The 19,347-nt window shown below is 32.3% G+C and overlaps 1 protein-coding gene across 2 annotated transcripts in view; it reads left to right on the forward strand.

The window, feature by feature from the left end:
• Nucleotides 1–4,193: 4,193 nt before the first annotated feature.
• Nucleotides 4,194–19,347, forward strand: part of LOC139511767 (uncharacterized) — a 34,459-nt gene continuing 19,305 nt past the window's right edge. For both annotated transcript variants that reach the window (XR_011662090.1, XM_071298819.1), the window contains exons 1-4: nt 4,194–4,395; nt 14,130–14,378; nt 14,883–15,125; nt 16,604–16,870. Coding sequence is in view for 1 of the 2 variants with exons in the window: in XM_071298819.1 (XP_071154920.1) it covers nt 4,308–4,395; nt 14,130–14,378; nt 14,883–15,125; nt 16,604–16,870 (847 nt within the window). In the remaining variant the exon portion in view is untranslated. The remainder of the gene's footprint in view (nt 4,396–14,129; nt 14,379–14,882; nt 15,126–16,603; nt 16,871–19,347) is intronic.

Below are 19,347 nucleotides of genomic sequence, written 5' to 3' on the forward strand. Positions count from 1 at the left end.
TAGGAATATCACAAAACCTAACATCTGATCCTTAAAAGGTTTATAACGTTGTTCAACCTGTTTATCAGGATCATCTGTGTGATGGTGCAGTATACCAAAAAAAAAAAAGACAATCAACACAGATATTCTTATTTCCTGAAAACCTTGGTGTTTAGCTGACCTGTCTTATACTTCAATATATCGCGGGTACACCACCTCAGTGTGTAGAAGAGAGAGGGGTGAAAGATAATAGAGGGACAGGCAAACTCATTGATCAAATGGAATGCTGTACATTAAGTAATTTGTTAAAACAGCAAAGAGTGCAATAAAGAATTTATGAATGTTAAAAAAAACAACAACTCATTGATCAAAAATAAACTGACAACGCCATGGCTAAAAGGCTAAAAAGTAAAAAGATAAACAGACAAATAATAGTACACAAGACACAACATAGAAAACTAAAGAATAAGCAACACGAACCCCACCAAATCTAGCTATCATGGTGACAATTTTGTTTTCGTTATACCGTTCATCACCAAAATGTCTAGCTGACAAAAGAAATCAAAGTCTCGAAATTACAGAACATCTTTTCGGTGTCAATCTGATAAGACTACTAATTTTATCAATCTTATTTCCAGTATACTGTACAACTCCATGATATCCAGTTAATAAGAAAATTGTTTTATTTCCAGTATATCGTACATCACTTTGATGTCTACTAAGTACCTACAATTTCAATTTCGTTCATCTTGGATATTCCGTACACCACCCGTTGGTGACAGCGTCCAGCTGATAAGACAACAACCTTAATCTTGGTCATTCCGTACACCACCACATCAACTAGTTGATAAGGCAACAGTCTTAATCTGGGCTATTCCGTACGTCACCCCTGTATCTGGCTGATAAAGCAATAGTCTTCATCTCTGATATTCTGTATACCACCACAGCAACTAGCTGATGAGACAAGTCTTAATCTGGGTTAATTCGTACACCACCACCACAGCAACTAGTTGATAAGACACAGTCTTAATCTGGGATATTAGTATACCACCTCACAGCAAAAAGTTGATAAGGCAACAGTCTTAATCTAGGATATTCGTACACCACCTCACAGCAACTAGTTTTAAGGCCACAGTCTTAATCTGGCATATTTTCATACGCCACCACAACGCAACAGTCTTAATCTCTGATATTCCGTATACCACCACAGCATCTAGTTGATGAGACAAGTCTTAATCTGGGATATTTCGTACACCACCACCACAGCAACTATTTTATAAGGCAACAGTCTTAATCTGGGATATTCGTACACCACCTCACAGCAAATAGGTGATAAGGCAACAGTCTTAATCTGGGATATTCGTACACCACCACCACAGCAACTAGTTTATAAGGCAACAGTCTTAATCTTGGATATTCGTACACCACCTCACAGCAAATAGTTGATAAGGCAACAGTCCTAATATGGGATAATTCGTACACCACCTCACAGTAAATGGTTGATAAGGCAACAGTCTAAATCTGGGATATTAGTACACCACCTCACAGCAACTAGCTGATAATGCAATAGTCTTCATCTAGGATATCCCATACCCTACCCCAGCATCTAGCAGATAAGACAAGTCTTGATTAAGGCTATTCCATACAAAAGACATCATTTGTAAATATAGCTCAACATGCAGACTTCTAATACGTTCAGGTATTTCACATCCAATTTTTTATGGTAATATTCTTTATAAAGCACAAAGGTGTCAGTATTCACCTCAGAAACTTACAAAACCTTTGAATAGGCTTATTAAGAAGGGATATAATTACGATACTGTTGTCAAGTCATTAAAGATTGCATATTTTGGCGTTAATATTGAGTCACTGATAAGGTCTTTGCATCGGAACTAAACACATTTATTCTAAAAACAGTTGTTGGCATGACACGGGTTATGTTCTTCTCATATATGTTATGATGGTATGATACTAAACCCCTAACGGGAAGGATTGTGCCTGATGTTTATATGATGAAATCATAATCTTTCAGTCAGTTTAATTGAAGTCTGGAGCTGGCATGTCAGTTAACTGCTAGTAGTCTGTTGTTATTTATGTATTATTGTCATTTTGTTTATTTTCTTTGGTTACATCTTCTGACATCAGACTCGGATTTCTCTTGAACTGAATTTTAATGTGCGTATTGTTATGCGTTTACTTTACTACATTGGTTAGAGGTATAGGGGGAGGGTTGAGATCTCACAAACATGTTTAACCCCACCGCATTTTTGCGCCTGTCCCAAGTCAGGAGCCTCTGGCCTTTGTTAGTCTTGTATTATTTTAATTTTAGTTTCTTGTGTACAATTTGGAAATTAGTATGGCGTTCATTATCACTGGACTAGTATATATTTGTTTAGGGGCCAGCTGAAGGACGCCTCCGGGTGCGGGAATTTCTCGCTACATTGAAGACCTGTTGGTGACCCTCTGCTGTTGTTTTTTATTTGGTCGGGTTGTTGTCTCTTTGACACATTCCCCATTTCCATTCTCAATTTTAACTTCTAGCTGATAAGACAACAGTCTTAATATCGGATATTCCGTACACCAGTACAACGTATTGCTCGTATAAAAGAGATCGCTGTTATCCATATTTTCATTTGACAAGTCAATAGTCCCTTTTCCAATATACTGAACATCACCTAGGTATATAGCTGACCAGACTCATTGCTCATAAAAATTATTTCTAAAACGTAAAGAAGCAAACATTCAACAGATCACAAGACAATGGAATTTAAAGGTTTATTCCTAATTCAAGTATATCAATTATACTCTAGGTTTGATTTTTATAACCATCGTACTGGACTAATGGTATTCTAGTGATTGCCGTGTTCATCCGTTCATTCATTCAATAATTTGTACGCATCAAAATTTATGTTCAATAACTTTAGTCAATAACTATTTTGGAAAATATTACAATAACTGCACTTTATTATTGGTGCATCTTCATTTAAGCAATGCATGGACTATCCGGGCAGCCATGTATTCCAATTAGGGATAGACATCTTGTAAACGTCACTCCTACAAACCATTGAATTTCAATGTTATTTTCTCAGAATATTTCGTTGATACTACCATCATGACCATGGGCACATCTTGTTTATTTCTCGATTTCTTTATTAAAATGACTTTTTTTTTGTCTTTATATATTTTCCATGTCACATCTATATATCAGTAGATGATGTCAACAGGATTCTGATTCCTAATGAGACAAATATCGAATTACTATTGAACAATTATGTGAACTTTGACTTTTTTTTTTAAATGAAATTAGTATGGTAATACTTCAGTTCTCACATGAAGAAAGGTTTTTAGTTTGTTTCAAAGTTATCAGAATGTAATTTTGATTGTTATATTTGGAATACTATCAGTTATCTTATTAATGTTGATATCAGGTTAAACCATAAATTGTTACTCCTGCTTAGTTCTCGAGTAGCTCATAACCACAAGTATCATATCCTACGGTGAAAACAACAACATTTCGATATACTTATATACTTATTTCATAAATACAATTGAAGTTTACAAGAATCGTGCCTCATTTTAACGTTAAAATGTTCATTTGATTATTATTATCGTCCAATCGTCTAGAATATATATACTTTGATATCGTATTTTAATTCAATTTAATGAATAAGTATGATAGAAAATTGAAATAATCTAAAGTCAGTAGTTACGTTTTATTTGTCTATTATCATCTGACTTTGGGGTCACGAGGATTTTTTTTACCCAGCTTTGGAGCTTGATTCATACAATCAACCTTAGTTTTTGAAATTTTATTAAAGTATTGACGAATAAAATATAACAGAATCATTATCAATATATTCGTGGATATATATGTTTTTAACGTTTTTCTCTTTTGAAAATCTGTTGCTATTTCGATAAAACTTTAAAACGGATGACTTTTTTTGTCTTTTTAAAGTGTTTGTTTGTTGAAAATTGAAAAGAAAGAAAAAGGTCAGATTGATTTTTTGTAAACAATTTGTTTGCTTTTTGTAAGCAAAACTGAAAAGTATGAATTATTGAAATAGTGCGAAAACCATTGTATACTGGTTTATTGTTAAATGAATCAATATCATATAACTTAAGAGAGCAGTAATAGTAAACGATCAATTTTTATTCCGGTGTCTTGATTGGTATATCGAGGTCCGGAACTCCTCTATTATATAACAGTTTATCGGAATCTATTACTTTATTCTCAAATATCTGATTAGTAAGATTGTATGCAGATTTCCGGAGTGAGCAATATAAAAGTTATTCCATTTTCTGGTTTCACAGTAAGCTGTTGACAAACAATGGAATTTGTAATAAATACTTTTATACGTTGGAGGAAATGTTGGATTATTTTTGTTTTTATACAAATTGGAATATTTTCAAAGACAGGTAAGATATTGAAATTTAATCCGGTTTTATCCATTCTGAAATAAATATTTAATTTGTTTGGAAATTGATACTGTTATCTTTGATGAACAAAGAAGTTGTCTTTTTGAAATATGACTTAATATGCAGTGTTCATCTGAGCGATTATTAATTGATGCTACATGTCTTAATTTAAATCCGAACTAATCATTTCTCTAAATTCAATATTTGTTTTAAACTGAAACAACTATATTTCTACATGACCTGATAAGTTCATTATATAGAAATTGGTAATCTTTAAATAAATCAAAATCTTCATGAAACAAGAATTAAATTGATGAAGACTGGTAACTTAGGACGCTTACTTATATCTACTAAGAAAAGTTTCTATAACCACTAAGTCCACGATCGCACTGACGTATGATTGCCCTTTGGAACTAGTTTTGAACGGGGGATGACATACTGCTCTAACACATTCTAAAAGCACCATCACGACTGGGCAATCTCGAACTAATAATGAGCACTATGTTATTGGAAAGGTCAATCCAAAAGTTAAAACTTGATATGCAAAACTATTTTTACGTTTGGATAAGTAGTTCGAGTATATAACAGACCTAATCTTAAGCAACTGGACTCAACAAAACATATTGTAAGTGGTTGTCCACAGGCACTTGTCACATATTTTTTTCCCCTCTTTACCTTTATATTATAACACTATAAAAGTATAGAGGATTTTCTTTCTGAGACAATTGCCAGTGTGGTTGTCATTGGTCAACTTTGATATGTGTTATACATCATTTTGTAAAAATTGGTGCTCATAACAAATCTTTGATAGTATATTTTTTACTATTTTTATTTTATTGACTAAATCCAAGACCTGATGCGAACTTGTTTATCGTTGACTAACACATTTTGAACTTTAGATTTCTTTTTGACTATTTTGTTGCTGTCTCTTGAATGTATATGTATTCACCTTTCCTGTTATTCATATAAAGAGATTGTGTAAATACCCGAACTGTATTAAAACCTTGATGTTACCCACTGGTTGATTGTTAGTTGTTTAAAACGTCCAGTGACAAACAGTTCATGAATGTTCATGACTATGGTGCCTGCTTATATTTGTATCGTACGAAAAAGATATGAAAAAGAAATGCTTGTAGCAATGCATGCCCAAGGAATATATGAGTAATTATTGGTTGCTTAACGTCCAGTGACAAATAGTTCATGTATGTTCAAGACGTAGTTACCTTTTCTATAGCTATAATGGTATCGTACGAAATAGATAGAAAATAAATCGTGCTTGTAATTATGAATGATCAAGTATCAACTGATTGATTATTGGTTGCTTAACGTCCAGTGAAAAATAGTTCATACGTGTCCAGGACGATGTTATTGGTGACCTACTGCATTTTAGTAGCGTACGAAAAAGACAGAAAAATACATGCTTGTAACAATGCATGACCAACTCCTCCTGTATTTATATAAAGCTCATCAAAGATACATCAAAGCTTCTTATGTTGGTACGTCAGACGCGCGATTCGTCTATACAACTTAAATTTTATAGATTCCAAATGAGGAAAAAGGACAAAAATGATTAAAATTGTTTGCCTATGAGATTGCATATATACATGTTATGTATGTTGACTCACAAGGTTGTGGTAACGAATCATTAAAGTATTAAAAAGATGTAAAGAATGTGTCAATTGGGTACACTATGTATAATTTTGTTAGATATTTGAATTAGTCTTTCCTAATATATGCATCTACACTTTGTAATAGCATGGTAATGCGTGAAAGGGACAAAGGTCATTTTTCTTCAGTTATTAACTTGACTAGGATTAAAAAGTACTATGTAATATAATACTGGGTTCATTATAAAAACATTGAATTAAAACGTAAATAATGCAATACATAAAAATGAGAATGAAGAAACTGATGAAAATGAAAAAAAGCATTTTGAAAAACATCCAAAGAGATAGAAGATGTCTGTGGAACAATGAAAGTGATGAGTCAAAGAAAAAGAGTGACCACCTAGACAAAAAAAGGAACTCAAAATCCGAACAAACGAAAAAAATTAAACTAAATTAAACAAAAACAAAACACAAAATAAAAAAATGAAAAAATAAGAAGATTACGTTAAGTACTAGTTTTTTTTTTCTCTATCATTTTAGGAACAACCTATTCCATAAGACATAGATTCATGGTAAACCCATCAAATCTGCATTTAAAACATAAACATAACATATACTTATAGGTTTATACTATTTTCGTTGATGATAATATAAACGATTTACTCAATAAAGTATAATTCAAAGTGCACTAAAATCTCGTACAATCTCATTAAATCTTGTGAGATTTTTAATATCAAAACTACTTTAATTGCGATTGTCAATTTCTACACGTCAGTTGATTTTTAAAGATCTTATTGAATTTTTAAATTGTAACCTTTTATCAGGTGCATTCGGATGAATATGTTTGGTTGCATTCTCTAGTCCCAGGACAATAGTTCAGCGTTACCTTGATCAATAAGTTATTAGATAGTATCAGTGTTATAACAGGCAGCTTTTGATACAGAAATTACGATTATTGTTTGTTTATAAAGGTCTCTTGCTTCAATGGTTTTGTCTCTCATTAGTTACAATAACGGAAAAGCTTTAAGTTGACGTTACAGGTAGAAATAACATTCTATTCTCCTGTGTCTTATTAACCTGATTTAGTTTGGGAAATTCAGGTGTTAAATACGTACTTTTCTATATTGTTTATTCAATAAATTAAAAAAAAAAAAGAAAAACAACAGTTTACAAAACACAACATAGAAAACTAAAGACTCAGCAATAAGAACCCAATCCGAAATCGAGGGTAAGCAGATTTGTTTGACATGTGGTGCACGCTGTGCTGCTCATGTAAGAACAAACCCGTGAAAAAAGTCTTAATTCGGTACACATAAATATTAAGTCTTCTTCCGACCGTTTCTAATCCTTGCCAAAGTTCGGCATCCTTCCGCTGCGCGGGATGCATAATTACGCAGTCACGTCCTGTCAGAATGGGAATTTTAAAAACGTTGCCTCGTGTATCCTCTGTGTTAACTCTGTGACAGGTTAGTATAGGTGACAGCAAGCCAAAAGTGCTGTCTCTATCGAAAACATACTCATTTTCTAGTAGGAGACAAATTAATCCCGACCTTCATCATGGATGGCATCTATTACAAATCAAATCAAATCAAATATAGTTTATTGTCAATTAAAAACGCCCATTACAGGCAGAATAATCACAAGTTAAATTTGGTACAAATGATTACAAAATGAATACAATTATTTGAATACAATTAAATCAATGATTACAACAAAGAAAAGAAAGACACACTAATGTATATTTATAAAACAATGTACCATGTTTCAACTTTGACAAATACAGTGATCCTAAAAAGTATAGGAATCTGAATTAAAATATTCTGTTTTTTCCCCTGGTGCTTTTATGATCATACACTAAGAAGCTTCACAAATATCTAAATTATGCCTCTGTCTTTTTGACAGTAAAATATATAAATTTACTAAGTTTCTAATAGTTGTTTTCGAACAACATTCAAATTATTAATTAAATTGCTCAATTGATTAAAAATGTGACTATCTTCATTGGACATGTGATTGATAATATAAATTGTGAAAGTTTTTGTAACGTTTAACTATGTTGGAAATAATGGAAACTCTCTCACTTTCCAAAGATGAACATTTTAGTAAAAAATGGAGTTCATCTTCCACTTCATTTTTACAAAGATTACAAATTCTATCCATTGCCTGAGGTCCCCCTGTATCTACCTCTCTCTATTTCTAATTCTGAATTTTGACATCTGAATTCTCAGATTCCTATAAGGTTCAAAATATTTATTTCTCTTAATAAGGCTGTATGTTCTAAGTTTATTCGCAAATGACATATTTTTTTCTGTCATCGTTTAAAGATGAATACCACGACTTATTATACTTTGATTTTAGGAACTATACCTATTATATTTATTGTTTATTTGTTTTCGTTCTGAACTTAAATCAAACTTTTGCCACTGGGCGTTTAGTGTTTATAAATAAAGGTAAACCACTTTATGACTTGGTTTATTTGCAAAATATTTTGTATTAACTCAATAAAGCAGTGCTTTTTTTATTGGTTTTGGTTTATTTTTGTTGTTGTCATGATGGCCTAATGACCACCGAATAAAACAGAAGTCTAATTTCTTATTTTTCAAATGAAATCTCCCGATATTGACAAAACATAGGGCACTGCGTGAGCAACTGTAATACTACAAACACGGGAGATATAATTTGTTCTCTAACCCTGCATTATTTACTATTTACAAATAATAGTTTCCTTTGCCCAAGAAAAATGTTGAAATGAATACATGAACATTCAACATTACGTCCACATCTTCAAAGGATGTCATCATCAAAACGCACGCAACTGCATAGCAATTAGTTTAATTGCGTTTTATTATACTGCAAAAAATGTTATAGATGATCATTGACTGAATCATGATAACAACACAAAGCCATAACTATGTAACCAAAGTGTAATCTTATCTGTTTTAATATAGCATCAACAACTATATGAATATAGGTCCATACAGGTCCAATAAGCTATATCAAATATAGCATCGGCATCTATAGCAAAGAGAGGTCTATTCAGGTCTCAAGCTATATTAGATATAGAATCCGCATGAAAGCTTTATGTCTATACAGGTCCGGGAAAACTTTATTGAATATGGAATCGACATAACAGCTATAAGTCAATGCTCGTCAACTTCGTACTTTATTTGGCCTTCTTAACTTTTTTGGATTCGAGCGTCACTGATGAATCTTTTGTAGACGAAACGCGCGTCTGGCGTGTATACTAAATTTAATCCTGGTATCTATGATGAGTTTATCTGTAAAGGTTTCAAAAACTATATATTCAATATAAAATTAAATATATAGTGAACATAGGTCTGAATACCTGTCGCCAAATGTATACATGTATTCATATTTTGTTTATAAGAGGGATTTGTGTTTTATAAGAATGTAAATGAGGGGACAATGTCTCAAAGGAAACATAACATATTAATACAAACTAATTACAGAATAAAAGAGGAAACCGTATTGACACATTCAACAGCAAGTTGCGGTCAATATTTTATTATGATTCCCCTCCATTTAGAATGTGTCTGGATAGTTGCATTATTTGTTAAAGTAACAAGTCAGTTAGTGTGTAAAATAAAATATTTATATCACATGATGTTCCTTTATATACATACATAGATATTTGACATCTAGCAATAAATATTGCAGTCCAAATGTGACGGAAAAGGGGTGATTTGAATGCACCCTACCGTTCGAATAATAGGGGAATGGCCAAACGGGGAAATTAAAACGATTTCAAATTTAAGCAACAGTAGGTAGTTTATCGATGTCTAAAATGAGGCAAGTTCGGTAACAAACATAAAACTGAGTGGATCGCATGAACTATAAAATGGTAGATCGACAGGGTTAGCGTCTCCTTCTATGCATGCATTTCCCGCCATGCGCATCTACACTCAGCGAAATTGTGTAAAAATTGGTTGATTAATATCTAAGACAACGAAAACATGAATTGTCGCTACCGAGTTGAGGCTAAGACATTTTTTTTGTACTCTGTCCAGACGATACAGGCAGTGGATTCATTATTTTTCAGTAGCTTTTCAGACCATTCAATAGTATGCTAATGTGTGCAGGTAAATGTCAACACTAAGACTTAACTGATCATAATTCATTGCAAGGACTTAACTGATTATAATTGATTGCAAGAGAATTGTCTGTACAATATGAAATTACTGCAGTGGATAAGTATAAAAATTGACCGAAAGACTGAAAATGACTTGCTAATTCATTGTCAGTCCTTTAAGAGCGGATCCGATCAAAATGACTGTTTTAATGTTAAACTAAAGTCAGTCAATTTCAGTCGTTTTTCATAACTTGGTTGGGGCAGTTTGTATCATTACACACAAGCGATAAACTGATCAGCCTAAATGTTGTACTGCTAATCCGATATCTTTAAAACTAACTTGAAGATGCCTGCGAATGATCGCGGTACAATTGGGCAAGTATAGGAACAAAGAGTTTTTAAATTTTGAGAGCAGTACTTCGACTGAGCATGCGCGTAGGCGATTAAGACACAGATCGACAATGGTATGCGAATTTGGATATTTTCTTAAACATCGGCGTTGTCTGCGGGAAAAAAATGTTGTCAAAGAAAAATTTAGTAAGTACAAATCACTACATGTTATATACGTCATATCCCAAATATTTCTTATTTTGCAGGGGCGGATCCAGCCATTTTAAAAAGGGGGAGGAAGGGGGGGGGGGGTTCCGGCCAACCCAGGACAAAGGGGAGTTCAAACTATATGTCCCCATTCAAATGCATTGATCGTCCAAAAAAAGGGGGGTTCCAACCCCCGGAAACCTCCCCTCGGATCAGCCACTGCTTTGTATGCCATCAGTGGAGATACGGCTCGATGAAATCGGTCTCTTCATTTAGCAGTATAAAAGTTTGGTTGTTCTTGCTTAGTCACCATACCTAAACATATTGCCATTTTTAAATCTAAATTACTTCACCAAATTTTAATGACGTTACGTCAGACAACTACCCGGAAGATGTTTTCTCTTTTTTCCTCTTACTTTAATTGGCAGCAAGTTCAGTCTGTCTGCGTAAAAAATGCGATTAATTTTCTTCTACATTCGAGAATATCAAAACAATAACTTACAACAGACACTTTAAAATATCGACAATAGAATTTAAAATCTTTGAAAATCAAATGAAGGACGTTTGCCTGTAGCATTTATCGAGTGACGAGTGAATTATTGGAATATTCGCAGACAAAATTGTTTTGATCATTTGTGTCTAGGGGATTGGAAAATCAGGATTAGCTTTTATTCGTTCTTTGGGGAATACGATTTTCCAAAGTGCACGTTGATGATTAATTAAAAGTGAGATGAAATTCAGTGTCAGTCTGACTATAGCAACCAATTATTTGCGATCAAATTAGCAATAAAGTAATTCACCGTAAATAAAGCCATCATATTTGTCGGTACAGCAGAACTATATCTTGCGGAAGTGGAAAGTTGACCATATAAAGCTGTAGTAATGAGAATATTCATATTGAAAATTTCTAAATACATTAACCTTTGGCAAATTTTGTTTTGTAATGTATTTTTGATAAATTCTTTCGAGTGTTAATCTTGATCTTTTGCCTTTCGAAATATACTATGAAATATTTCTTGGGTATGAATTTTGTGACTTCCGAAAATCCTTAAAGTTAATATCTTTAATCAACAAAAAATGCAATGAAAGTTTACACCGGTGTCAAATTTTTTTTATATACTGAGGAAAAGATATATCTTAAAATAGCCATAAAGCTGCAGACTTAAAATTACTAAATGAGATATCAATATTAAGTGTTCTTAATTTGTTTTAAGTGGTCTGGGTCTCAGAGTCTGGGTGTACATAGCTGTTTTTATGAATTACGAAAACATGTTCTTTTTATTTAATTTAAATGTGTTTTTTTTTTCTTCTATCTTGACTTTGGTCGGCAATCTACAACAAGTTAACAAGGGTTTTTTGTTAACAAGTACAAATAAGTGAAAGATTTGACCTGTGGAGTATTTTGTTTGACTTAATACACGTATTGAACATTAAACTTGTATTTTTCCATTGTCTTAAAAGTTTCTTTTTGAATTTGAAAACACATTTTTTAAACTTTTGTTCTTAAGTCGATTGGGCTTTCATAAGAGAGCGCCAGAAATACACTCAGCCGATCGATATGAATATAAAAAAAGGAATTGCTTTTAACAACGATAGACACGATATATAAAGTACATGTATATTAAAATGGATTTTCCCATGTTTTCTTAAAGAGAAAGTTAAGTATACATGCGTTCAGAATTTGATCGAAAATATTTTGGTCGTCGGTTTTATATAGATTCAGCAGGGCATTCATTGACAAATAAAAAGAGAAATGATAAGTTTAAGGAAATAGGAATAGTCCCTTTTAGAAAATAACAGCAAATATCGAGGTGCAGTTTTGTTTGAATCAACGAATAAATGATAGATTTAATAACTATCCGACTGCTTTTTCCCGAATGATTCCAAATGTGTGCAAAAGTAACTTTTCCTTGCTCATATGCAGACTACATATAACTGTCATGATCTGATAACAACAAATACATAAACAGTAACCCGTCTGTTTACCAGTTTACCTGTCTGACTGTTTGACTTATTGCCAATAGACATAATACGTTCTTTTAGTGATAATTCAGTATAAAAAAGGCAGAAGATATCAAAGAGCGAATAAATCTCATAAGTCTAAGAGTCTGACAAAAGCATGGTCCATGTCATTGGGTTGGACATTCTATATCATATCAGCTGTTATAAGTTTCTAAGAAAAACTAAAGTTGAAACTTAACTACAAAGTTATTTTTTCGAAGTTATCTAGAACAGAACAAATACATTGTAAATATCGTAAATGGTCAGTTTATTACTTTTGATTATTGTCTGGATGTTGGAGCTAATGTACAGATAGTAATTGGACACAATTGACCACTACGAGTCTGTTTAATGGGTCCCTACAGTATAGTTAAGATTCTTAAACATGAAAAATATCAGTATTTAGTGTTATTGGGGATAATTTGGTTGTTGTGCGTTGTTTCTTTTATTCATTCGTATTTATCGGTAATTAGGCCTATTTACAACATTTAGTAGAAATGGCTCAAGTTGGACATTCAGTCAAACGTAAGATTAAGGAATAGAGCAAATTTACTTATTTAAGGTTTCTTACAAAAAATATCCATATTATCTATAAACATTGGTGTGGGCTAGATTTCTCTATTTTTTTATAGGAGTATTTAAAAAAAAAACCAATTCTACTGATAAAAGATACATGTATGATGGTAGCTAAATTTTCCATTTCTTTAAAGGGTGTATCAATCATGTAAGATTTAAGTATTTTTACAGAATTCCAGACACCTTAAAGGGCTTTCAATGTTTGATTTATTAGTTCAGAAAATTTTAACAAGTTTTTTGTTTATTGAAAATCGTTAATTTTTTTATGGTAATGTTTCTTTGTCATAATGACTCGGGGAAAATGTAATTCAACTAAATAGGCTGGGTACATAAGTATCTACTCCGATATATAAAAAAGAAGATGTGTTATGATTGCAAATGAGACAACTATCCGTAAAAGACCAAAATGACACAGACATTAATAACTATAGGTCACCATACGGCCTTCAACAATGAGCAAAACCCATACCGCATAGTCAGCTATAATAGGCCCCGATAAGACAATGTAAAACGATAACCTACTTTTTCTACCATTTCTAGATTTTGCTCAGTATGTACATAATCTTACCCACACGGGTAATTGTTTTCTGGACGTCTGTATTTAGCAGTGCTGAAATGTGAATTGTCCAGTTGCTTTTCATTATGTCTCGATTTATTGTTGTCATATTGACAGTAAATGATAGTTCTATTTACTCTATTTCATCTCATTTTGATATAAGAAATAATTTATGAGACAAAACGTCGGTTGAATATACTGTTGCCATTGATTATTTACGAATTTATTGATTGTAAGCATTTGATGAAACAAATAAACATCAAGATACAAATTGTGGACGATAATATAGGTCCATAATGCAATGCTTCGAGATTATTTTTTTTCCTGTTATCTAATTACCAACGTTTTTCTTTCTCATACATTGCAGGTTGTGATATTCAAAACTTCAATTCATTATATTTCCGGGTGCCAAATATGCGCATGTCAAGTCTTCCAGTCATCACAATCAACAATGTTAATGTAGAAGCGTGTGCAGAACGGTGTGTTCGAGAAACTGCATTTGAATGTAAATCATTTGACATTGACAACAAAGTTCAAGGATGTCGTCTGTACAACGATTCAATCGGTGACCCGTTCATTCATCTGATACCATCAACTTATGTTGACCATTACAGAAGTAGGTCTATTACTAGTTACTATATTTACCACATGCTGATAACGGTCATGGACTATAGGTCAGAGCCGGTGTGATCTAGTCTATAAAGTTTTAAAAGAGAGAAGAAAGATTTCAAAAGGACAATCAAACTCATTAGTGGAAAATAAACTGACAACGCCATGTAAAAAAACAAGGAAAAGGACAAAAAAAGACAAACAACAGTACACAAAACACAACATATAAAAATAAAGACCGAGCAACACGAACCCCACAAAATAAACATTCCAAGTTCTAAGATACTACGAAAATGATAATCTTGAGACAAATATCACATAACTGTCAAACAAGGTCTTAGATTTGATAAACAATGTGTTTTTCTTATTTAGACTTAAAGGATTTTTTACATAAAATAAACTGGAAACAAATTTAAAGTACTAGTATATATATATCCATGATATGTTTCTGAGAAATGTTTATCCATTTATAACTTTATTCAATGTGATTATTTTTTTTTTATTGTTACAGCTGCATATGAAAAGCTTTTTCATCGACTTCCAAATCATATAGTGACAGTATCACATGATAGAAAAATATCCGGGATAGATGTAGAAAAATGTGCTCGTCGATGTGTTCTAGAAGTTTCATTTAAATGTCAAGGGTTTGATTATGAAGTTAGACTTCAGAACTGTTGGTTGACTTCAAAGACTCCAGCGGCTTCCGGAGGAGTGGTAATACAATATGGAACAGATTATTACCAAAGAACATTCGGTGAGTAAAATGTCGATACACCGTTGGGCCGCGAAAGGGTTGTAAACATTATGTGTGACATATAAGACGCATTCATGACGGTAATACATTTGCAGAGGCTATACTCTTATCTTCTCCAGCTTTTAGTGGGGTTTGTGTATTGCATACTATTAAATGTTGGGTGACATGTTTTGTATGTTGTTGTTTATAATAGGTATTTTTCGGGGTTTTTTTTTGTCATAGCGTTGTCAGTTTACTTTTAACTTATAAGTTATGAAAGTCCTTTTTGTCTTTCGTTTTAATCCATTCTGAGGATTTTTGCTATAATACAGAACAGATATGTCTAACGCTCGATAGAACAGCAACCCATTTATAGACATTAAAACTTACCTTGCAGTGCAACATACAGTACCACTTCTGATCATTAAGATCTTTAAATGAAGATAATTAGAATGATTTAAGCGCAATAAAAATTCGCAGTTGGAGGTTCTACGTTTTATTAATTTTGCCAAAACGTTTGCTCTTTTAACTTAAACTGATTTCTTGGCCTTTTAAACTTCTGCCTTTGATAATATTAGAAAAAGCAGCAAACAAAAATCAATAACAATTTAAAAAATAAAGAATAAACAAATCAGATTACATGCTTTTAAACTAGTAGGGAAATTAATTTTGAGAGCTATAAATGTCTTTATGCGTATAATATCAACGTCAATACATTTTCATCAAAAACGTAACCATCAACATCAAACAACTTCATTTGTTTATTTTAATTAATGAATTATAACATTGTATCTTATCTAACTTATTCGTGGCCTTTGTGTGTTTTCTGCTCTTTGGTAGGGTTGTTGTCTCTTTTACACATTCCCCATTTCTATCCTTAATTTTACTTTATTTTGTATATTATCAACTGTTGTCTTATGCTATGTGATCATATGGAAAGGTATGTCAATTGTCCTTGTTTTTGTTGCACTCGCATGCTCAAAATCTAAAATTTGCCAAATGCTATTGGAAATTGAATATGACTGAGTCTACATCATAAACTTAAAATAGTCTTTCATAAGTCTACACGATATAAAAATGCTATTGACTCGTTGACACATTCCCCATTTCCATTCTCAATTTTATTCAATGGAACATTTTGATATTTAAGGCATCTTGCTGAAAAAAAAAATTTCGAATTCGAGAGACAATACAATTTTTACTTTCAACAAAATTTTGGCTTCAGTTTACGGTGTAATTTTTATACACCTCAAAATTAACTAAAACTGTGGCTTTCAAAACTGATGGTTGATATCTTTTCTTAAAGCTTTATTATTTGGAGGTCTGTTTAAAACGAATCCATAACATTATTAGATTCTTAAAGGACACACATTGGGCTGCGATAGTACATGAATATAAGACTTTTTGAAAATGGCCCGGGTTTGAAAAACAAGTCCATGGTTAATTTAGCCATACCTCTAGTCTGACAAAATATAACAATTGAATACAATTGCTTTCAGATGGACCCTTTGAAAAATTCATCAATTTTGGATATGGAACATTACGCCATCTTGAAGGAATACACATCTACAACAAGATAATGCTTGGAGTAAATTTAGAACATTGCGCTCAGTTGTGTTTGGTTGAAACTGGTTTTACTTGCTCTAGTTTTGACTACTTATTTAATGATAAATCGTGTCACATGAGTCAATATATAGCTGCCAATGTCCATGGTTTACAGAATGATTACTCGGAAGAATCAAAATCTATGCATTTTGAGGTGAAAGGTAAGTTTACAAAAACTCACAGATAACAAGCTTAATTATAATTGTTTACACTAGACGCGTGTTTCGTTAATAGTTATCCCACGATGACGCGGTGTGTCAGTGTAAGATCACCCCGATGGCCCTTTTTGACCCCCGAACACGATGAGTAGATATCAAACAATGTAAACTTGACCCACTGGCCAATCGGCCTAACCTATATCGCCACTTTATGACAAAAATCGCCCCACTCTTGTTTACCGACTCCCCCCACGTTTGAAAAAGTGTAAAATCCAACTGAACAATCACTGACAACTCACTTATTAACGAAAAGGGTTTAAACCCCACTGAATAAAGAAAGGTCTGCCAACTCGCCCCACTTATAAAAATATCTTGCTTCCTTTAAGTATGTTAAATTACTGACAGTTTGTATCCAGTCGTCCTGGTGTAGTGGTTGTGTCGTGGCTTGAAATGCTAAAGGTCTTGAGTTCGAATCCCAGCATATACACTGGATTTTTTCTACGTGAAATTTGATAGATAGTCTTTTCCGTATAATTGTATATTTAATTATAAGTTTTATAGTGGATTTGACATTCTCGTCAAAATGTTTCAGAACAAAGGAAAGTAGCATAACAAAGAAACTCAAACTGTAGTGATCTGGTAGGGGTGATCCGGCTCAGATCACCCCTGTTAGAACAAAGGAGCTGGGATGTTATCTTTAATAACTCATCGTCGACGCTCGAATGATAAAAGCTAAAACGTCAACACTAAAACAAAGTTGAGAAGTGTTTAGGACCCGAAAAGTCTGAAAATACAGTTTCATAAATGTCCACCTGTTTAATATTTACATATATTTACGTAAAAGTAACTACTATACACGGTATTCAGATATGTCACAAGATCTATTCAAACTTTTGAAATCATTCGTTCGCCGACAATTTATATCGATAATTATTTTTTACTATACGATAACCATCACCTCATACAAAGTTGGCCGTAGACCTTTTTTTATTAGATTATTTGTTTTATCTTAACGAGGAGCTTTATGCCAGCCTTTTTCTATTCTTTCATACAAAGTTTTCTTTAAATCTTCTTTTCATTACAATACTAACAAAACAGGATGAATTTTTCCCTAATGTGTAGTTATTGATTTCGACATATCAACGAATTATACTTGCCATCAGCAACACGACGACAATCAGAAATGTTGCAGTAATTCTTACCTTTCCGAAGCAGATAGTGTCATCCCTTTTTTTCGTGTTTTTTGTTGTTGTCAATTCAAACATTTAGAATTGGAATATATGTTGGTAAATTTTTAATGTTCATAACTTAACAAAGAAGAAAAACAGATTTTAAAATGTCAAATAATTCAAGGTAGTATACGCCAGTAGACGTTTCAACAAATATATAAGAAAAACGTACTAACATAAGCTTATTTGTAGTTCTTACTTATATATAATAATTAAGACTTAATAGAAGTAGGTTTATAGCTTATCGTATTCTTCAGGGTATCAATTAGATAAACGCTGACGAAATGAATAATGACTATGCCCAATAAAAAAAAATAAAATTGTTGTGTGATGCCAACCTTATAACTGAAAATTACATTGTGTTTGTCCTAGACAATTGAAGTATTAACGTCTAATGATTTTTATTTTTGTGGTTCTGAGAAATTTTTATTGTCCTTGGTTGGAGGATCTACATTTTTGTTTGCAAGTGAGATGATAATGGAATAGTTAATTGAAGAAATCGACCATAAACTCTCAGTGTGATTATTATAGCGACACAAGAAAGCAAACGTAGAATTATTTTTTATACGGAAATTAAGGTTATTAAAGCCAGATATTTTTTTTCTCAAAATCAAACGAATATTCTACGACCGAAAACAAGAGAACTAAATAAGTTTTGAAATATTTTTCTTTCAAATCTGCTCTACAACTTTATCTTGAAGGTTACAAGTACCAATCGAATTGGTTCTATAAAACCGTTGTCGTCTTGATAAAGTCTTGTGTCTCATTAATTAAAGAAATCTCGCTCAATTCATTGAGAATTACTCGTGCCAACAAAATGGATGAAGACTCTCTAGTTGATATTGGCTTATTCATCATACTGAATCTTTATAATTCAATACCCCCGAGAAGTAGAATTAATTAAACTGGTTCGCTGTTGAACACAAGAAGATACAACAAGTAGAAATGCAAAGTGTTTTAACAATAATACCAATGAAGAATATCATGTGTATGCAAAGGATTAACCCCAAGATTGTATATTCTCATTATATATCTCAAAATTCTGATTATGAAATTTATGTTATTAATATTATTTGATGTTTTTTTCATATCTGTAATAAAATAGAAATGTTTTTCTTCACAAAAATAAATTTTCTATTAAAATATTGTAATTGTATAAAATTCGTTGTTAATAATCCTCAGATTACAACTTTGAGCTAGTTTTATGTCTCACGAATATACTATAATGATATTTTTATTTATTTTTATTGT

The sequence above is a fragment of the Mytilus edulis genome, chromosome 2 (genome assembly GCF_963676685.1).
Source record: "Mytilus edulis chromosome 2, xbMytEdul2.2, whole genome shotgun sequence".
Taxonomy (NCBI): domain Eukaryota; kingdom Metazoa; phylum Mollusca; class Bivalvia; order Mytilida; family Mytilidae; genus Mytilus; species Mytilus edulis.